This window comes from Apostichopus japonicus, chromosome 23, assembly GCF_037975245.1.
Source record: "Apostichopus japonicus isolate 1M-3 chromosome 23, ASM3797524v1, whole genome shotgun sequence".
NCBI classification, from domain to species: Eukaryota; Metazoa; Echinodermata; class Holothuroidea; order Aspidochirotida; family Stichopodidae; genus Apostichopus; species Apostichopus japonicus.
In genome coordinates, this window is record NC_092583.1 from 17803304 (window position 1) to 17826936 (window position 23633).

The following is a 23633-nucleotide window of genomic DNA, read 5'->3' on the forward strand; positions in this document are numbered from 1 at the left end:
GGGCCCCAATAAGCCTATGCGATGAAGAATAATGTATTCTCATTTTCATAAAACTGAAGACTTCAAAAATGGGCTCAATGGCATAAATGTCTCCGCCGGCCGCAATGAAGTGTTGAAGAAACTGGGTGCGTTTCACAGCATAACTAAGATTGGTTAGATATTGTAAGTGAACCATTTATCAAATGTGGTCCAGGGGTGGACACGTCCCGGGGTCTTGAGCCTTAATCCAAGAACATTGTTCATGATCGGGAATATATCGCTGTTTGGGTCAGAAAACACTTTCCCTTTAAGTTTACTGCGACAGGGCATCGGAACCTATTCCTTAATCCTGTCTATCCTGACTATCAAAGGACGATTAGCCTTGAAATAATTTTACATCCCCCATGGTTATTAATGTCAAACGGAGAGTTAATTTATGTTGATCCATCTTGAAGATGTGAACATTTACAAATACCCACACGGCTTACAATTATGTATATTTAAATGTATGATATTTTTAATGGATGACTTCAGGCATGCCATGCTTTTATATGTGATAGTCCGAGATGAAAGAACAGATGAGTGCTGATAATGTTTCCATAGCTATTCTGGTTTTCAATTTATTCACCTTAAAATATGCTAGAATGCTCTTTTTGTTGTACACATTGTTATAACCCCTTTTCTTTTAACTTCTTTCATAAGAACAACAAAACACCCTTGAACAACACCAGTTTCCTTATCATATTTGTAAATATGTAATTTGAAGCCATAAATGCCTTCTAAATGTTTTCCTATGGAGTTTTGTATTGCATCTATAAGGAACGTACCTTATCGTCTGTGTAGTAGTCCAGTCGTTTAATTGATGAAACCCACTAATTGTTCAAATGATCATTTGTAAAAATTAAAAGTGTTAAAGAAATACAACCCGGACAGATATATTAGCACAACCGTGTGTTTCAGGCGCGTAGCCAAGGGGGGGGGGGGGGCGAAGGGGGCAGCCGCCCCCCCCCCCTTGAGCATATTTTTTACAATTTTTTTAAAGGTTTTTATGATATCGCTAGTATTTTCAAAAGAGAAAATGCTAACATGCAACTAACAAGGCATGGAAAGTGCCATTTCCGGCGATCTGGGAGGCATTTACAGCCAAAATTTTCTTGAACGCTTCGCGCCAATTATGGTGGCGCTACGCTTAGATAGTTTGCAATGCCGAATCTACAGAGGGGTGTCCCCCTCCCCTTTGGATTTTTTTTGCATTTCCAGGTGGCCTCAGATGCAATTTGGTGCAATATAGCACACTTCAACACCCACTCCATTTTGTAAACTTAATTTTGTATTTTCACCTGGCCTTAGATGCAATTTGCTCCAAATGAGATTTGTTTTCTCATTTGGAAATGAAAAAGGGGTTTGTTGACTTGCGAAGTGGGGGGGGGGGCGGAATGATACTTCCGCCCCTCCACATTTTTCACTGGGGGCTGACGCCCCCCCCCAGCCCCCCCCCAGCCCCCCCCCCCCCGGTTCCTACGCCCTTGTAGGTAATTGCTGTGATATAAATTTTCAGGGAATCAATCCTTCTCCATTCAAATATTTAAATTGAATTACACTTGAACTGATACACGGAACCGTGAATATGTTAGTACATATATGCGATACACCCGCATATACATGTTGAAATTCAACATTGTTTAAAGAACGGCGATATATAGCAGTGACCCAGTTACATCGAACGTAGACTTTTTTTTTAGGGCGCTGGCATTATCGAGGTTTCAGCGAGGTTTACTGGGACCCCGAAAACTCACGTGACCTCGGTGGCAAATTTAGATCAATGAATAGCACAGGCAAGCGTATGCGTAACAAGCCCGTACGGTACCCATGCACACATAATGTTATAACACAGCATTTCAGATTACTGTACTGTTTACCGCAAAGGATTTTTGTACGCGATAGTTTGTTGTTTGTGTGCCTTTTGAGTAAAGAATACTGTACGATTTTCGTACAAATTCATTCGATTAGACTAGAGTATAGTGACAATCATGGAAAAGGGATCAGGGCAAGGAGAATCGGGCGAAAGAAAACGACCTTATCCTGGAACGAGCGTAGGTTCAAGTGGAGGAAGGCCATTGTTGCATGGGCCTGACAAAAACAGCAGTGCAAAGGAACAACAGCGACGAAGAGATGCCACGAAGATCTATCTTCTACGTTCCTACGTAAACTGGCAAATGGAGAAAGAACTCTACAAACATGTCCACGATTTGACTTCTGTTAGCAACGCAGATTTCGCAGAACATTTGCTTCAGGATCACACAAAAAGGTAATGATTTGCTAAGCTAGGCTAAAACTGTATAGGGTAATACTAGTACATAGTAGTAGTATAGTCAGTAGTGCGAAGTTCGGCATACTGCGAAGATCGGCCACCCCTAAGAAATACACGATTTCACCATGAAAACCTACAGGAAGAGCCAAATTTCACCAAAAAGTACGAAGCTACAGTTATTTTCTCTCCAAAATGACCCGTGTGCAAGAAATTACTTACATATTTGTCAATAAAATGACGAAGATCTATGAAGTCTGTTATAATTACTGAAAGCAACTGCGCCACCAATTTTATCACCAGCGCCACACTGTAGGTTGCGTGTCCGAACTTCGCAATACTCTAGCAAAGAAATACCAGTTCCACAATCACGAAGAATCTTCTTGGAAAACAACGTGAAAACAGTTTGCAGGAAAGAAAGTTTGGCCGTGTATCGTACTATAACAAAGTTCTCCCACCATTTGAAGTATATTTTCAGGTGATTTATACCAGAAGATTTAGTTTTGGGGTGTTTTAAGTCTTAGGTGTCCGAACTTCGAAGTCACCATCCTACTACAGGGTATTGTCCTAGGTAACTGTCAGTATTGCGAATTACAGAAAACTGCAAAGTTCGGACACCCCTAAGAAATACACGATTTCACCATGATAACTTACAAGCAAAAGCCAATATCACAAAAAACTAGGAAGCTACAGTTATTTCCTCTCCAAAATGACCCGTGCGCAAGTATGTACGTACATATCTGTCAATAAAATGAAGATAGTTTTTGGGGTATTTTAAGGCTTAGGTGTTCGAACTTCGCAGTGTCTATGCTATTGTATTTGTAACATACATGATTTGATGAACCTAGGCTTTGTAACTAGGCCCATCATTCATTATTTTTCCAATGGACATAGCGTATGTTAACCTTATCATACTTATCCTAGCACAAAATAGCAGTAAGTTGTATTACTGAGTCATCATCATCACTGTTTGTGAATGCTTGTCATGAGGATACTGTATAGGCCGTGGCTATTCTTACGACTAGTCGTAACAACTATTTATTAACTATTCTTACGACAAAGGCAAATTCAAGCGCAGTAAAGTAAATAAGCAACTGCGCATGTAGTAGGGATAACCCTAAACCTCAACCCTAACCGAAAGTTATTGTTACTCCTCGTCGTAAAATTAGTACTCCTAATCATAAAAATAGCAACTGCCCATGCGTAGTCAAAAATTATTCTTACGACTAGTTGTAAGAATAGCCACTTTGTACTGTATACAGTTAAAAATTAAAATATCCTTCCTAAAGAAGACTGACAGGGACTGGGGGTCTTTAGTTTCACTCCTCATATTTATGCCATGGAAAGCTGGGCCTTCTCATCACCAAAAAGTAAACTGTTTTTGCCTCAACAAATTAACTAGGCATATAACATAGGACTAAGGCCTATAGTATTAGTAATAAGTATCTGAATTTAGTGTTCATAGTAACTGTATTCCCTAATTTTGTAATATACACCATTGAGGAAGGCCTACTGTGCTGTACAAGTACAACCACATGGACCTGCAATTTTTCCTATAAAAATAATGCATCTACATAAATAATTTAGAATCACTCCTAACTGATTCACATGTTTTCACACCGCTGCGTATGCAACTACTGTAGACCTTGGGTTTTTCTAAGGTCAGCCACAGCCAGCATATATGCAATCAAGTTTTAATGGTTCATTTGGGCAACAGGGTGTTATACTGTTATCTACTGACTGTCTTTCCAATATTCCAGTAATCATGTGTACATTTCTGTGTTTGGGATTTTTGAAGGAACCCAACTGCTATGCAAGAAATTAGGTAAATTAGCCTCACAAATTGAGGGACCATATTAGTACATATAGCTATACCTATATAAACCTTTATATAGCCATGCCTGGAGGTAAGAAAGTACCAGTTTTTTTTGTGTAGGCCTGATGCTCATACTTTATGATGCTGTGCTAAGTTATCATATTTTTTATATATAGTCAGTACTATGCTTGTTTTTGTTCAGCTTCTTGTGAATGATCTGATGTTTAGTGTTCAAAAATTATAATATCTATTAAATTTGGTGGCCGAAACTATCTCTTGCGGAGAGTAATCTAGCGTTAAATTAATGGTAGTCTGAAATCAAGCTATTCATGTAAACTGGAATTTTTCACAATGGTGGGCTTATGTCATGGAGTAAGCTAGCATCTCAATTCTCACTCATGAAACCAACTGCTCACATAAACAGGAAGTTTACACAGTAGGTAAATAATGAGTGTACATCAAACTTTGATCAAAAGACTGGACATCTTTTAGCGATATGAAACCAATCAGTTCACTAAGACAGGAAGTATACATAGTAAATTTTACATTGACATGTGAGCTCAAGTTGTTGGGCAAGCAGTTGGGCAACACAAAATTATCCTTACAATTCTTGAAAGGTACCACGGTTTATGGATATGTTGAAGAAGAGTATGAAAGAATATCTCATCCTTATCTGGGTTTAAATCAATGTTGGTTAACAATATGTTATTATTGAAATCTGCCTAAGTGTTTGTTTGTTACTTTTCTCTTTCATATTTTTTCTTGGGTAGGTATGATAAAAACATGTATGTTTGTAATGATTTGGTCATTACCAGATTCATTACGCATACAATTAAGCTTGGGGTGTACAGTAAAATTACTATTTCAGTTATATAATTTACGGACAATTTTTTTTGTTTCATTGTATAAGTTTTAAATGCATCTTTTCCGGAAAGATGCTGAAAGTTAAACAGAGGCATTCTCAGCAGCTGTCACCACAATAAGATCAGTTGACACTCAGAAAGGAGAAGGTAAATTTATATGTTTATCCTTGCATGAATTACAGACTGGAAGAGCAGTGCTAATCTTATCTGATCTGATGTGATCAGAAAAATAATACAATTTCATTCTCATTAAATTCCAAAAGAAAAGAAAAAAATGGTAGCATATTGCTCATCCACTAAAAAGCATACATGTGTATGAGAATTTATAAAAGTAAGTGGGCCTGATATTGTCAGGATCTTCTTTAGAGGCAAACTGACTAGTAACAGTAAATTTAAGAGACACAATAGAGCCTGGAACAGAGAGGACATGGTGAACACAAAGAAAGAAGTTAATGGTGTATTGAACAAAAGGAGTCAGTGAAAGCAGAGGTAATTTAGATAAACTGTGGAGTACAAAGCGAGGATGATTGGGGAGCTGAAAGTGTTCCCCTACTGGAGTCTCTATTTTCATGGTATTGACTTGTGACTAGAACTGCTTCTTGAGGGTGGTCTTGGTTTCACCAACATACTTGTAACTTCAATGTCCTCTAAACTCAATGACACCATTTAAATTGAAATATCAGTTTCCAGTGCTGCATAAGTGTGATAAGTTCTAAACAAAAGGTATATTTTTAGTCACAGCCATAGAAGCTAAAGCAGGATACTTGCAATCTAGTAACTCTTGTTTTATGTAATCTCTACAGATACTTCTGATCCAGTTACTTCAACACCTCTCAAGAAGCCATCTGCCAATGTTCTGTCCAATGTCACCAGTAGGATTAGATATGGAGCAGCATGGGAGAGACACCTCAGACTATACGAATACACATTGCCACATTTACATGATCCTGAACAAAAGAGATCATACATTTCCCAGACTTTTGTTGACAGGTTGTGCCACATTCACAAACGTTGGATTAGCAGCTAATGATACATCTGCATCACCAGATTGAGATAAATTGCTTTCGCCCATTTTGTTCGATAGTAGCTATGACTGTGAATCAGGAGCTTGGCCACCCTCTAAGTCAAGGTGGGCAAGGTTGGGGAAATTCAATCAAGGAGTAACAATCAGAGAATGGCCAGCTTTGTATTATTGTATATAGGCCTACACGCACAGCGTGTATAAATATCTGTATCGGTTTATTTATACTGGTGTTCATTTCCGTTGCCAGGAGGGGATATGATTTGAACGTGGGGGAGGGTGTGGAGGGATGGGGAGGGGATCCCATTTGAAGTGTTCAAACGATGCTACATTTTACATCCATCTTCTTGAATCACATGTACCCCTATCGACATGATCAATCAGTCCTGTCTCTCACCTCCTCTCATGCACTGGTGTATTTATTTCCTGGCCAGATAACAGTTAGGCATAGTAAGGGTCAGAGGTCATCACAACTTAAAGAGTTGTGCGAGTCCCTGTGGTCTCTTACATCCCGGTAGCAGTAGAGAGAAGAAGCCTAATAGATCAGAAACCATAATCATCTTCTGTTGTGTCTTATTTTCCAGCATCCTTGAAACATTATATCCTTCCCCTTTGATTTGTTGATGTCATAAAGCTGTATTTATGTTGTGCATTATTTAATTCCAGTATTTAGATTGTATATTCTTCTTGTGTATTTGACAGTATCCCAGTGATCTCCATTTTTCTGCTCTTGGTTTTTTTCTCTCTGTACTTTCATATCATATCTATCTCTACCCCTAGCCTCCATCTCCACATTTTCTTTACTCTCTTCCTTCATCCCTTCATCTGTCTTTCACTCTTTCTTTTTTGACCTCTTTCATCCCCTCTGTTTACCCTGTATGTTTTAGTTTGCCGACTCCCCCCCCCCCCCCCCACATCTCACTCCCAAAAAAGTTCACAAGGTTGACAAGTCTCCCTGTGCTAGTCCCAAGCTATACACCCTTGTTGTGGTGACCGTTCAGTATACTTGCAGATCAAATGGAAAGCCCCACCCCCACCCCTTATTCCCAGTGTAATGAATCGGCAAATAGAAGATTATTCGGAGTTGTTTGTGATGGTTCAATGATCTTATAGTCAGGCATAGGCCTATATGGTTCTCTTTGTCCTTCATTGCCGTCGAAGTTTGAAATGAATTAATCGTGCTAGGAACTTCCGGGCAATGTTTAATTTTCTGTGGCAAGAAAAAAATCTTCCCCCCAGTCTCTCCTGGTTGACTATATAGAGCCCGTACGCCTATATGGTCACAATAGTATAGATAAGTATGATCCATGCAGACAGCTAGTATATATATTTTTTAAATTCAATCCAATTTCAGTTAAAGTTTCGTGTTGTAATTCGAGTCAGTCGTGATGAGGTGCCCCATGGTGGAGCTGGGTAACCCACCCCAACCCCGTTGCCGACTTTTTGGCATTTCGTTGGGAGCCGTTCGGAACAAGAAGCAGGATAGTCAATTCTGGGAGTACAGTACGCTGGAAAGCAATACACTGACGTGATTTAGAAAAAAAAAAGTTTTTTGCTTTGACGGCCGATGCTCAGCGAGACACTTTTCAATGGAAATAACTATTAGTTTATTGTTCATGTACTTATTCCCTTTTTGCCAATCCTTTCTAAAGAGGGTGGAGCCGCCCCTTATGGCAACGTATTTTCCTTCCCTTTTCCGTTCAAGTTTCGTTATTTTTTAATTCGGGTAAAAGGGGTGCAAGGACAGGGTTTACGTGCACCGGTTAGGAGGACGGGGTGCAGCTAGGGCAAGTGCTCTGTGATCGCCTAAAGGGCCCGTTGCCAGGAGTCCAAAAATAATTAAATATACATATTTATCTATATATGGTATATGACATAAAATGCTTTGTCTTTCCCTCCTGATATATAACTAAAATTTATATATAAAATACAATGTAAGCTGTGACTCTGTCTATGTATAATTAATACCTAAATTGGCTGAAATACCAATTGTTCACACATGACGGACTTTACGTTTGATACCCAATTTTGTAATCACTTCAGTCAATTTTTTCACTCATTCGCGTTTGTCTTTTTGTGACACTAGTCAGCGTGAATCAGACATAAAGTTCATAACTATTAGTTTCTTGAGCTGTTTCTTGACTTCGACTGCTCACCATGTAGGCACTGGCGGATCCAGGGCCTTTGTTTGGGAGGGGCCAAAGTGGCATTAGAGTGATATGGGGGCGGGGTCTAAGGGGAGGGGGTGTCCACCTCCCATTGGGAAATTTTCTATTGCTGAATGCCCTCAGATGCAATTTGGTGCGACAAAAGTGTACAATGGTGATGTTAATTTACTTCTAAAAAAATGTTTCCCAGGTGTAATTTTCTAAAATATTTATAAAACAAAGTTGGGATCATCTTTCTCAAGAAATTTTATTTCTCATAGGTTATAAATTTCTTACAACCAGCCTGTAACTGCAAAATGGTGTTAAACTGTAAATCCTCATGCTCATTCATTTACATACTGTAGCTCCCAACTCTTGAGAAGGCAAATGCTGGTCCATGCCACGAATCGCCGTCCTGGGGGAGGGGTATAAGGGGAGGGGGTATACCCCTCCCCTTTTGAATTTTTTTGAATCCTGGTGATGCCTACATGTAAAATGGTGGCACTTAGAAAGGCTTTTGTCACCCAAAATTTTCTGAGAAATATGCATTTTTTTGTGTGTAACATCAATAAATTGAATTGTACAGTAGGTGATCATTCTTTCCCGTGGCATGAAAATGTTCGCTGCTCGCCCCAATGAAAAGAAATATAGGCTAATTTGAGGTTCAAATGATGCTGTATAGGAGGTTTTATACTCTATTATGCTAAATGCTAAAGAAATGATGGTTGCTAAGTCAAAATTTGATGCAAATTTTTTAAGGTATACTTGACAATTACAATGCGGTTTTTTCGGACACTTGTGCGGGTCAGCGGGTTTGGGTGTTTGAATGCGGGTCTAATTCCCGCGAATTGCGGGTCAGTTGGGAGCTTTGCATTTAATTTTAAACCAGAAAACGAAAAGGTTTAGACTAGTCTACCACTGCTATTCCTCTCGATTTTTTTAATTTCCAATCATATGATTTAGCGGATGTTCGGAAACACTTTTTGGCTCACCTTTGGGGGGGGGCATCGCCCCCTTGGCCCCCCTTGGATCCGCCAGTGCATGTAGGCCTAAAAGAGTAAAAGCAGGGAACTGCTAGAGTAGCAGCTCCCTGGCCAAACTATTACGCCTGATGCAAAGCTCGACCGTTATCTATACTGTACAGCCCATTAGTTGTGAAAAGTTCTGAACGTAAAACAAAGCACAAGAGTTTTGTATCACACAACACACACGAAAACGCGGCGTAATACCGCATACTACTGACCAGGGAGTTGTTCCATAACAACTCACTGTACTGCCACAGACAAGAAACTACGCAGGAATTTCGCCAAGGCCACCGTTCAAGTAACCGAACCCGTTTATTACTTACTAGCCGTAAATACGGGATTGCTGAGAAATTACGAGACAACAACGACGAACCGGTAGAGGGTAGTATTGATATTATTTTTGAATCGGGTGGTGTGAAGGACAGAATTTACGAGGAAATTACGAGCGATCCCACCTTTAATTTCTATATAAACAAATGTTCCCCTGACGGACTCAAGTGGACTGCTGGCGCTCTTTTCAGCTCTTTACCACTTTTTACTTAATCGCGATTATTGACTTTTTTATTGCGCTCTCATCTACTTATTGACATATGTCACATTTTGTTGGTGTAACACCTATTTATTCTTCGTTTATCTGCAAATTAGCCAGGCCCGGAAATGGTAATTTCCGGCGATCTAGGGAGTATCTATACTCAAAAAACTTTCTGTCCGCTACGCTCAACCTGTGGTGGCGCTCCGCTTAGATATTTGTCGAAGGCGCCCCTACAGACCATGCTCGCCCCTCCTACCAATACCCCTAGCTCCGCCACTGCTATGTGTACGTATGCGTTCTCTCTCGGTTTGTAATGGAATGAAAGACAAAGCTTCTATAAGCACTTTGAGATGTTGTTTCTGCGGACCGAAGCAAAAGTGTATGAATATGTACAGATATTTACAAGCATTTTATTAGCCTATTAAACGTAAGCTTAAAAAACACAAGCTATGAAGGTGCGTATTTAATTGCGCAAATCACAAAATATTTGAAAAATTAACCGGAAAACGAAACTTTTAGTAGTTCCGATGCTTAAACACATTCATAGTGTGGTTAGCCATACATGTTAATATTCATGAACCAAGATCAAGATGATTTTCTATTGACTAATGCGGCAAAGTGTAAAAGAAGGTACAAGAAATCAGTTACCATGTTGACAAAGTCCATTTAAGGACAGAGTATATAAACAGGTATATGCATGAATATTAATGAGGTCAAATGTATCTAAATTCTAGTATTATCCAAGTACATGTTTAAAGCTAATTTATGTTCACTGAATAAAATTCATGAATGCACAAAAACAACACGGTTGAATGTATGAATGAAGTGTGGCAAACCTAAAATGCCAAGAATGGAAACCATGGAATATTTGGTTCTTGTCTTGTGCTTAAAAGCCATTTCTTGCAATTTGATGAATAATTAATGACATCAAGTTGGAGACGTCATGAAAATGTGCCTATATTATGTACTAACATCATCATCCCAGTATGAACCAAATTTTATATTAAGCCCCGCCCACTCATTATTATTCATGAGAATCAAGAATGATAGTACACATCTTCTCATTGTGGGGCATCTATCTACCAAGTACCACATTGATTAAACCTGTCGTTTTTGCAACTGTTTTTGAGTATTTCCCATTAAGCCCCGACCATCCGTAAATATTAGTGAGGTAAAAATGTTATTGCAAAGAACATGTACATTTATGTAGATACACCACTATACAGAGTATAAACTAAATAGGACACAATGGTTGCAGAGATATTGATATTTAAATATATTTATGTTCAGCCCCGCCTATCATTCATATTCATGAATGGGAACCAAAACAACAGAGCACATTTACTTATCATAGGGCATCTATCTACCAAGCATGACATTGATTCACCTTTTGCTTGTTGATATATGGTGTTAACAAGCTGTTTTCGACAAATTCCCATCAAGCCCCATCCACTCATGAAAATTATTTAGGTAAAATTGTTGTTGCAAGGAACGGAGGCGCCATGCTCATGCGGAAACAATTATTGCCAAACTTGAGGGGACATTGCATCCTCTTCCCCTAGCGTCGGAGTTCTGTGGTTATATAATGTATATCTACTGAAAAAAGGGTGTGAAGACTCGCCCAAAAAAAAAGAAACGTCTAATGTCAGTAATTAGACACTAGTGTACAGTCAGTAAATACAGCTGCGGTCAATACCCACAGCACGGTGTCAGCTATAAACAGCGATCATGGAGGTACCTCCATGCAGCGATGGACATCTCAGGTCCAGCTAAAGATAACGAAGTATCACGTTTCATTATGTATGCATTCAGATGGCCGCACGCGGTTTGGGGCGAGCCTTCAATCAATGCCTATAAAATTTAACTTATGTTTCGTCTCGTACGTGCATGATGAAAATCTACCAAAGTGAATTTAAAGGGTGAAGACTCCCGCAAAAAGAAACGTCTAATGTAATTTGACCTAGTTTCGAATTAGGTGTAACAGAAGTGTTAAACACTACCATCATTCCCAGAAAATACACACACAGGCTGCACAGCTTGCTACCATCGGTAATTAGACACTAGTGTACATTAAGTACATGCAACAGCGGCCAATACCCACAGCACAGAATACAAACGATACAGAGATGTGCATCTCATGTCCAGCTAAAGATAACAAGGTATCACCTTTCATTACTGTCTGCATTTTGTAGCGACACGAGCATTTTTTAGTATTAGTAGTAATATCTCCATGATTGAACAGAGTAAATTATATCTTCACCTGGCTGGATACAATTGGTGAAGGTTGCATCTTATAAACTCTTTTACAATGGATTACAAGAGGTTGGACAGGAAGTTACTCTGTCCACATATTTACCTTACTACATAAACAGTGATTAAGCTGCTGAGAAAATGAAGGTTACTTATAGCCATATAGGGCATTATATAAGGCATAGAAGACTCGCCCCAAACCGAGTGCCGCCCATTGAAAAAGTTAAAGGTATTCTCCCAGCTCTGACATTTTTAGAGATCGGGCCAGATTCATAGGTTTCGCTGGTACACGTTTACTCCACTTTCCGAGATTGTCACGTGATACGGTATATGTAATGTACTGCTATCGAACAGTGTATTTCCCGTGTATGTTTGTACGCACTGTATCGCACAGTGTACATGCAGACTAGCTGAGCACAACACGTACAATACCTCGCGATTGTTGCTATGTACGTTGTTATTGGGATTTAGCATTGTAGTTTGTGCAATACTAACAAGGAGGACGTTACTGCTCGTTACATTCATAAATTTCATATTTTATTCGCGATCACTCCTGTTGGACGCTCTTTATGTAAGCATGTCGGAGGGTCCTGGAAAGAAACGGCCGTATATGGGCACTACACCCGGGCGGGCCGGTGGAAGGCCATTGCTGTATGGCCCCGATGCCAAGAGCAGTAAGCTAGAAAGGGATAGAGGAATGCAGGCATCAAAGGTGTATTTGAGCTGGTGCTACGGGGACTGGGTCTCCAAAAAGGATCTACTCGAAAAAAGATTGGGGATCAAAAAAATGACTAATGCTACCTTTGCAAAGCATTTATTGGCAGACCATACGAGAAGGTATACATATAAGCCCAATTTAGCGATAGGGGGGGGGGGGTATAGCGCTTTCGAGGGCTAAATCTCTGCGAAAACGACAAAGTTCGTGATCACTGAGAGGTTGCCGAAGTTTTTTTTTTAGATTAATTATATGTGCAGTCAATGAGAGATTTTGGACAGTAGAGTTTTGTGTAATACTGCTTGAGATTTAGCCTCTGTTAGCGCTATAGACTCTACCTACTGAATTTAGCTAACGTTACATTGTTTAAATTAAAGAACAGGTTACAGTACTACTACTGACGTGTTTGGTCTACTGAGCCTAGGCTACCTTGTTACATTAATTCAATAGACCGATGCTGGACTGCATAGGAGTATGCCTACAAACAAAGGCAGTAATAATATAGTAATAAAAACAGCCGAAGAAACTAACGACATGTCAATACATCGAGAGGCATAGACTAGTACTGCGGTACATGCTTGCGGTAGCCTACTTGATGTAACTTGTAAATATAACCTAGTCTGGGCCGAACAGGTTTATTCAGGCTGGTTATGCTTTTCTACTTAAAAGTTACACTGGCATAGTAATCATCAGTAGGGAAGTCTGTGATATCATATGTCTTTAATTTATGATTTGGTAGCCTTGCAAATATGACTAGACCCTACATCAATGTAATATTGACATGGATTTGTAGGGAGATCTCTCCTCAAGAAAAAAAAAAGGTGAAACATATGCAACTAGGTCCTATTCAGTTTATCAGCACAATAATGGAGTTCATTGCAACTAATAAATCAGTCTCCTGCATTTTGAAAGTTTATAGCATATCAGCCTGCATAGCCATTCTCATTTATAGACTACCAATTCATGTAACCACTTCTTGGCTGATGTTTTATCTTATTATTGATAGGTGCACAATGATATAGAAATTGAAGGCATTTGCCAAAATATTACAACATCATAGGCTTCATAGATGTACATGATGTGATCTGTTCTAAAAGAATTATACAAAATCAAAGTGATACTTCTGATAGTGAGATGTTTGCCCATAAAATACCATATCATGTATCTATGTTGTCTTTAAAAATTATATTGTTCAGGGCACTCGTCATGTATAATCTTCAGTAATTTTTAGTATCGGAAAAAAGCAAAATCTAGCATTATTATCAAACGAAATGAACTTCCCTGAACATGATGAACTTTGGTGACAAATTAGTTTATGAACAAGCTGACTGAGACATTGCCATGAATATATCAAACATGACGATATTAGTAGATAAGTTATAATATTTATAAATATTGTACAGTAGATGTATTCTACTAACATACAGTAGAAATTGTTGCACATCACTACAGTACTTTAGGTTTGCACTGGATTAGTAAATGAACCATTTTTTAATCCTTGCAGAGTTGACATCAAAAACCAGATGTGATTAATTTATGCTGTCAAAAGCAACTGTAACTAGTAGTGTTATTACTGTATGTTCAAAATTAATGTGAAATGTTGACTAAAGTAATGTGCATAATGTGGTATTCAGTACAGCGACTTGCCAATTGGAAAGATTCATTATAGTATCTATACAGTATGCTGTCTGATATAATATCAACTTTGTTTGATTTGTCTTTTTCGGTTGAAGGTGTGAGCCCAATAATGAAACTAAAGAGGTTGGCATTCAAACAGACACACCAGAAAAGACGCCCACAACAGAGGCTCTACTTCCACCAGAGGCTGATGCAGCGGTGCAACCGAGCAGCTGTACCCCAGTGGAGACTGGTAATTTGTTCTTTATTATGTTCATACTGTACTGTGATCATTCCATGCTGCAACTAGGTCTACAGTTCTGTCTGGTATCTGCAGCCTATTAGGACTATATATATGATTAACAGGATTTAGAACATTGAACACAATTATATTTGGAATGTTTCCTCATTATTCACTATGGGTTCCTCCAGTCTGTTGGAAGGGATTGGGGTGTGCAAAATGGGAAATTTGGTTTTATTTTATTGTTCAGTGCTGACTATAGTATCTGTAATATGTCCCACTAGGAACAAATTTCACTTGTATGTCATGCTCTGTGCCATATAAGACCTTCATATTATTATGCTCACTGTTTCATTTTGTGGTAAAAGAAAATTCTGTTGCAAAAACTTTGTATTCTGTGTAAGTATCATATTTGCCCAAGTTGTTTAACAAAAACATGTCAAACATGATATGTTTTTAGTAGACCTCCACATTTTAAATGACCACTTCTAGGTAATTACATCTTTAAGACCAAGTTTTCTTTCTTCTCCAGGGCTTCTTGAAACTTGAACACAATTAAAGTATTTTTACTGTTAGAATAATTGCCATAAAGACTGTAAGATGTGTGTTGTATATTAACATAGTTTCTTACTCATCAACAGATACAGCCTCAACTTCTACACCAGTAACACCACAAAAGCAGAAATGGCCAGGTCCATCGTGCCAGCTGTCCCCAGTAATTAACTGGGTTTCCTCAATAAATGAGAAACCGTAAGTACTTTTCATCTATTTTATTCATTAACTTCATGTGAGTAAACTGTATCCACCTTCAGTGCATTTCCCATTGAAGTGACACTGATTGTTGGAGGTACAATCATACAATGTTTCTTCAGCATGCATTTCATGTTTTGCTGATGTGTACTACAAGAAACGTGTAGACCCTTTTATTCGGGTACCAGGAAATCTTCCTTTACAACCACTTCTTCAAGCAGCTTATCCTTTTGTTTGATAGTCAAGGAATTAGTCATGGACAATAACTAAATAAAGCCTCTTTTCCTGTTGTTCTCTCATGTTTGTTTATTTCTGTAGAAGTAGTAGCACAGAGTTTATCAGTCTCATGAATATTAATGAGGTCACAGGGTCAAATGTAAACATTTGCAGAATTGATACATACTTTATGTAAAGGTGGTGGTAGTTAGCAGGTGCATGATAATGTTTGTTCAATGTGATATTATGCACGTATATTAGGGGCAGGGCTTGAGTTGATTTTTGCAAAAAAATAGCTTGTAAACATGGTAAGATAACATATTTTAGTAGCTAGGTCCACAGTCTGTGAAAGAACCTTGCTGATCAAATTAATCAACAATGACGAAAGCTTGGGATTATAATCTCAAATGGCAAGGAATCACAATAAGCCCCACTGGCTTTCTGGTTAATTGGTAGAGATCTAATATTAGGCAGACCTGTCAACCTGTTTGACCCCAAAATAGGGAGAATAACATTTTTCAGGGCCAAAAAATAGGGAGAATAAGGGGAAAATAGGGAGGTTGGTAATTTTCAACTGAAATGATATACATACTCCTAAATAAGTATACTGTAAAGTCTACTTATGCAATACAGTGATCCAATCAGCATTTCTTGTTGTAGTTTACAGCAGCTTGCTTGCTTTCTACAGGGTTTCTTTAGTAGGGTTCCATTTGAAACAGGGAACAGTGGACTCTGACTTCATGCCTAGTATGCTAGATAGAGTCCCATCAAGCTTGAGACTTGACCAACTGTCTGTCTTGTTCTTGCGAACTACACTGAATAGCCTTTCCTGTCCAGCGTTACTGTGGGGAATTACTAAAGCATAGGACTAATTGTTGGCTGTTTTCAGATATGTCGCATGTGATGAAACATTAAAAAACCGGGAGAATAGAATATGACACCGGGAGATTCGGGTAAAAACCGGGAGTCTCCCGGTAAAATCAGGAGAGTTGACGGGTCTGATTAGGTGCACAAAAAGGTGTAGGGTTTCTGATGTAGAAAGTTCACTGGGGGCTTTAGTGTGGGTGATCTCCTGAAACTAAGAAGTTGGGAGGTTTCTGGAAAGTGTGATGTAAGAACTTCCTGCCTTTGCTGATAGCTAAGATATACAGTAGTATGTTCCTAGAGTAAAGTGACATAATGGTCAAATGCTCTCTGTTATAATTGCCTCTCCCTCAAAAACTTTGGTCCCCAAATGTGAAAAGGAAAAGTAGGAATATAGATACAGCAAACACTAAGAATTAATAAAGTGTGTTTTCACAACAGGATGTAATGGTATGCATGGGATTATGATGGATAATCCCTCCTCTCCCTCTATCTGCAAGGCACTCGACACCCATTCCAGCACCACAGCCCTAACTTTACTGGTTCTCCAGACTCCTGTGGTCTTGGATTATTTAATTTCTAGTGAAGTCAACCCAAACTAGAATTTACTTCATACCATGTACAATGAACTATGCTAGGATAAAAGAAATGCAGTCCATAACAGAATTAATCTAGTTAGACAACCAACAAGCACAACTGACAAACTGTACACAAATCTCAACCCTGAATACTGTTCAATGTTTTTTGCCTAGCCTATGAGTATGAGCTTTAACTCAACCCTGAATACTGTTCACTGTTTATCTGCCTAGACTCCACTTGCCTATGCCAAACCTTCTTTTTTACCATTTTACACCCTGAAGGGTGAGCTATGTACATTTAGTCGAGCAGCAGGACATAATTAATAGAACTAGCACCCGCACTATTTCTTTGTCTTAAGGGGAAGTAAGGAAACGTCATGTTATTCAGTTGCATACATGCAATCAGGAAGAAGTTTCTAGTCCTTGCCAGTATCAGCTTTGCTGCCAGACCCTTTTGCCCCGTTCCCTTATTTGCATTTGGACTGGTCAAGATAAAACAGCATTGAGTTATGGCAATGTTATTTGCAATGTTTATTTTATAGTTTGAAACTTGTACTGCTACTGGCAGTACTGCATAAATTAGTAGGCCTACAGTAGGTTACGTCTAACTGTACTATGTAAACCTATGAGTGAAAGTCATGTTAGCCAAACTACTTTATCAAAGGCTTTATTTTATGAGATATTTTTCTGGACAACTTCAGCAGCTGCTTATGTTAGAATTCCGTGAGTAAAGAAAGATCCATAATAGGCCTACTGTATTGTTACCTTTTAATCCTAAGCTATTGTTTTACTTTTGTATTGCCTATTTTTGGATCAACAGAATCTCACCTCGCTATATCAGTTCAGTTAATATATTCCACATATACATAGACATACAAAAACAATGCAGTAATGGGTTATACAGGATACTAGAAAAAACATTAAATGTTTATCATATGTTTATTATATTATAGGCCCTGGGAATATAAAACAAGGATGTTAGTGAATGTTGTAAATGGACCAAAACAAACGAATGACATACTAATGCCTGGGAAAAGTGAATAATCATAACGCTGAGCCCTTCATAGATTAGAGCCTTCGACTAGAAGAAGAATAAAACGTTTTTCTATGTAGTCTAAGTCATGAGGCCTAGGCCAAAGCATATACACAATAACTACCCAAATAACTTAATTATTGCAACACGTCAAAAGAATTTATCTTCTACAAGCGAGCTACACTTTCCTTACTCATTTAACACGATAACAACATGATGCTGAAAGTTGGCATTTTAAAATTCTTTATTAATTTATAGGAGCTAGCCTACTAAAAGTACGTTTTGGACTTGATATTGTTGATGTTTTGATTTCCAGATCTCCCGCGCAAATCGAATTTTTACCTCGAGATGCTGTTATCATTTTTGTATTCATAAAATATTCCAACGACAACTCTACGAAATTAGATTGATATGGCTACAAAAATGCTAGAAATGTTTAAATATGGTTACTGATGATATACTTAATTTTAGTGTTACGCGTCGGTATTGTAACAAATACGAAAGCTACTTTTCTGACTTTTGAGCTCAAACTAAGTCTCATACCAAACAAGAAGATTTATAAAACAACCATTGTAGATTAAAGTATCAGGAACATTTTAACGTTTCATTCATGTCAGTTGGTAATGTGAAATATTCGTTTACGTATGTGATAGTCAGCTGAACTCTACAGGGATCATCATATATGGAATCGTTGCTTTATTTTGACCTGTTTTGACATTCACTATCATATGCATAGTGTACACATAAAACCCAGGATAGGTCCGTGGTGTTATTGTCAGTACGGATACCCTACAATGTGAACACAACGTAAACTGTAATGTGGTGTGGTCTATCATTACACCGTTATACCGATACCAAATTAACTTCGGACTGGAGTTTTACTTACAGAACAGGGTGCTATGCAATTGTATTAAGGACTAGGCTTTTACATGTGTTAGTGTTACACTGACTCACAGTATCATAAGTCCCACTTATTTCAGTTGCTCTTTGCTTTTTTGTAAGCAACTTCGGCTTCGGTACCTATGGCTAAAATGCCCATGCATGGATTGGTATGAATAATAAGTATCATGGCTTTTACCATAATTGTCATTTGTAGTGTGTTACACAAAAGTGTGAACTTAATCTAAGTGACCTGGGATTCACATTTAGGATTAAGGTTCATTGGTTGAGGCCCAAACTTAAACACCTTGGAGAAGTGAACTTAGTCACCCAACCATATTTTCTTATCAAAATCGTGATGGAAGCCGATGCTCATGTTGAAAAAGAAGAATCAGAACCACCAGGGTAAGAATATACAATACATTGATGACACTCAGACATAGAATTTGTATGGAATATTGTTAACATACTATTTTAAATTCATTTAATACTTGTACCACAGTAACTTTGTTTCAGGCTGAGCCTTGACAGAATTTCTTTAACTCATTTTTCTTATCCAATATGCTTGTTAAAATTAATTGACTTCCAGTCCCTTATTACTTTATTTATATCTGTTACCACCTAACCTGGTTTTGGGGATATTCTCACCATTACAGGACAAGTGAAGATGTCAATGACTTTTTCAGCGAATATTGTTTCGCACCCGAAAACGAAGAACACAGAGATGATGCTGTTACCTCTGAGGAATGCATTGCTGAGTTTCATGTTTCTGTAAACCAAGTAGAAGGAGTGCTACAGAATGATGAAAAGTTAGTACAAATTAATGACAATTATAATCCAACTTGCAATTTAAATTTTTACTTGTGATTCTAATTGCCATATTTCAACAGTCAACTAAATAATTGAGATTTAGGCTCCAAGCTCTCTTTTACAAAAGAGTATAATCAGAAAAATATTGCATTGTTATTTAAGTGTGATGTATTTGATGTGTACAATTGTTGCAATCTTCCAAATTCAACTTATTCATTGCCTGTGACAATTGTTCTTCATTTGCAATTCATTTCTCTGAAACAAAGTTAGTTTAGGTTTGTATGAAAACCAAAGTGGTTGTGAAATTAAATGAAAAGTTGCCTAGAAAATGACTCATGTTTACTTTAATATGAAAATATAACTCATTTAAAGCCCGAAGTCAAATAGAAATTATGCTAATGGAGTAATTTCAGATACATTAACTAATTAAATAAACATTGTTCTGAATATATATATTCAGTTCATTGTTTTAATTGAGGTAACTGACTGCTATTCCATAGTAGTGGTATTGAGTCTATAATTAGTTTTTTAGGTTCATTAACAATTTGGTCATAAATTGTATAAAACTGGGGGGGGGGGGGGGACATTGACTCATATATGCATCTTAACTGGTATGTCCTCCCAAAGAGGGACCGTATTAGGTATTTAGAACAGGGGATGGTGACCCTGGGGTATAGAAGATGACTCTTCATGTAGGTCTGGTACCTAGCATCTTCCCCAAGCAAACTATACAATTAATAACTACTGTTGAAGCTTGATATGAGGTTGGGTGCACCACTCCCACACCCCTGGATCCACCCTGCCACCTATTCTTGCTTACAGTTGTAGTCATTTGTCAATACTGCAACAACAACAACAACGATTTTTTTTTTTCATATTTCAGAAAACAGATCTGTGTTTTGTTCAATTTCTAGTGTTATTTTGCTATATATATGTTTCATTTTCCTCAACAGAGATTCTGACCATGAATTAAAAGTTAAATTGGAACCATCACCTGCCCCTCATGATGATATAGAAGAAACAGTTATGGATTGCAATAAATCTATTGATGAGGAGATGGTTGCTAACCGTGATGGATCATTAACATCTCTGTTGCAGTCAAGTCCTATTATAGATTTAGTATCAACAGGTCCGGTGCCAGTATCTCAAGAACAATGTATGGAAGACTCAGTACTTAACTCAGTAGTACCAGCAAATACCCAAAGACCAACAGTCATGAATCAGTCATTAACTACTGCTGCACCAGAGGTTATCTTGGATTCAGCTGTAGTCTGTGAATCCAATGATAAGTCAATCTCTCTGCTGTCTAGAAATGATGCTTCCAGAGCTGAAATTCCATCTGCAGAGCTGGCGGTCAGGGATGGTTTACTTGAGCAATCCTCAAACTCTGCGAGTATGGTTCAACCAAGACAGGATTCAAGCATTACAGTAGCTTCACAGATTAAGTCCAACACCTTTGTAGCTGCTTCTTATGCTAATAACAGTACTCCACCAGGCCATGAATCCCCTCTAAGTTGTGCAGTGAGGAAACCAGTTGTTTTACCACAAACTGTTACTGAATCTGTTGTTAACTCCTCACCAGTATCTGCTACTGGTTCCACTGTAAAGTCTGCTACTCTCAGCAGATCAAATAATCTTCCAGTTTGTCCGCTCCAAACTCAGATTAAGGATTCGAATGTCAACGTACCTGTACCTTCAGCTGCACATAAAGGTGATCCAGTCACACCTATTAATGGATTAACTGCTCCAAGAGCATCATCAGATGTTGCTCCACCTACTTCAGCAGCAGCAGATTGGAATATCAAATCTTCTCAACCACCCTTGAATAAAGAAACAGTTTCATATGTGGCATCATCTAGGAAATCTGTTCAGTTGACTATTGGAGGGCAAACAAAGAAGGGATATTTATTTAGCATACCTGCCGGGTTGAGGAAGCCTCTGCAAAGTTCGGGTGATCTGAATGCTCCTGTCATTTATTTCATGAAAAAGACAGGAAATAGTGGCCAAAGGTGAGATAGCCAAGACCACTACTCATGTGGTTGTGAAATTTAAATTAAAATTAAGATCATTCAATTAATTGTTAACTGATTGTAGTTTAGTGTGAGTAGATCATTCAAATGCTTGTGAACTCATTAGATTGAGATATAATTCCATTACTTGTGAACCCAATGTATTGTAATTTGATCATTCTAATCATATTAAATTGAAATAAGGTGATTGTTCAATTGATTTTGAATGCAGTCAATTAAAATACAAATTCATTCAATTGATTCTGACCCTGTTGAATTGAAATATTTAGAGCATTTAGTTGATTGTGAACCCATAAGAGTGAAATAAAAGATCAATCAATTGATTGAATGTAAACCCAAAGAATGACTACTTCATGAGCATGAAGATGCAAAATCTGTAACATTTGAGCCAAAAAGTGTCCAGAATCGACTATCTTTCATCCAACCTCCACCCATTTATCAGCTAGTAATAGGTAGCAGGTAAAAGATACTGGTATATGAACAGCATTTAAATCACACACAAATTAAGTCAAGCTAATTTTGCTAATAGTTTCCGTCATAACGATATTTTTAATATATGAAAATGTATTGAACATTTTCTCCAGCATATATAATAATAATATTAATAATGGGGTTTCATTCTTATATTTAATTATTCTAGGTTTGCCAGTAGTCCCTCCAATCAGCCACTGACGGTAGCTAACCTACAAGGACAATATTCCAGGTATGGGTAGTGCTTCTTCTTTCCTTCTCACATCAGTGATCATTTAATTGACTCACAGATGATGAGTTGAGTAGAAAGTAAGGCATTGTATGGTGACACTTATTGTATTCAGGTTTGCTTGAAATGTAAAATATATCAAATTTTAAATTTGATCTGAAATTTATACCTATTGAGCTTCTTTCCCGTTGTAAGATGATACAATGTCAGTTTTAGGTTGATGCCCTACCAATCTTACTTTTCAAGTCCAGGTTTAATTTCTGATATCCAGATATTCTTAAATTTCAGTTGGTGAAAGAATGACACACATCTGTTTGGGGTCATTGAATTGGAACTTTGCCAAAACCAAGACCCCCTAACCCTCGTCTTGGCTTCATTGTGATCTGATGGTTGTTAACAAAATCATTATAAACATTAGTAACATAAATGTGTTTATAGTACAATATTTTGATGTTCATCATCTTCAGGCCAGTTGATTCAAGTAAACCCTCAGGAAGTACCGAGAGACCACCACCAAGTATAAGCAGTGTAAATCAATCTGTGATCACAACTCCAGCAAATGCATCCATCAATCCTCCTTCACAAATAATGAGTGCTCCAGTAAGACCAGTTGTGGCCTCCACTGATAGGCTTGGACAGTCACATGATTCCAGTAATGGTGAGGCTGTATCTGTCAGTTCCAGCCCCGGAGCAGTGCAGATGACAACTAACAACAACAATGGCAATACTGTAACTCCTTGTAAAGTGCTAACCCTACCTTGGAGGTGAGAAATAACATTACAGAATATTAGTCAAGTTTTTGCCATAAAGATATTAATATATGAATTGTTGCCAGATGGACATAATCTCAATTGAGAGAAGATACTGATGTTTGGCAACCTTATTTGTTTCTTCATGCATTCTTCTGTTTGTCCACCAATTGCATTGAGTTTGATGAGTATGTACATAATCCTGAGTATTTCGAGTATGGGTGTGATCCTGAGTTTATTGGGTATATACGTGATCCTGTAAAGGACTCATAAACCAAATGACCTGATATGTAGGGGCTGTCATGTCACAACTCTGTCTATAAAGGGACTCATAGACCATATGGCCTGATATGTAGGGGCTGTCATGTCACAACTCTGTCTATAAAGGGACTCATAGACCATATGACCTGATATGTAGGGGCTGTCATGTCACAACTCTGTCTATAAAGGGACTCATAGACCATATGACCTGATATGTAGGGGCTGTCATGTCACAACTCTGTCTATAAA

General features: G+C 38.1%; 1 protein-coding gene across 3 annotated transcripts in view; it reads left to right on the plus strand.

Annotated features, from left to right (window-relative positions):
* Positions 1 to 1779: 1779 nt before the first annotated feature.
* The window catches only part of LOC139964443 (uncharacterized), a 28073-nt gene continuing 6219 nt past the window's right edge, over positions 1780 to 23633 (plus strand). The window contains exons 1-7 of one of the 3 annotated variants that reach the window (XM_071966000.1): positions 1780 to 2287; positions 14390 to 14526; positions 15156 to 15264; positions 19491 to 19643; positions 20598 to 21653; positions 22315 to 22377; positions 22842 to 23138. In XM_071966000.1, coding sequence (XP_071822101.1) covers positions 2010 to 2287; positions 14390 to 14526; positions 15156 to 15264; positions 19491 to 19643; positions 20598 to 21653; positions 22315 to 22377; positions 22842 to 23138 — 2093 coding nt within the window. In that variant the 5' untranslated portion in view covers positions 1780 to 2009. Of the gene's footprint in view, positions 2288 to 11748; positions 12779 to 14389; positions 14527 to 15155; positions 15265 to 18318; positions 19240 to 19490; positions 19644 to 20597; positions 21654 to 22314; positions 22378 to 22841; positions 23139 to 23633 lie in introns of those variants that run through there. The other 2 variants (XM_071966001.1, XM_071966002.1) reach the window with 2 other exon arrangements.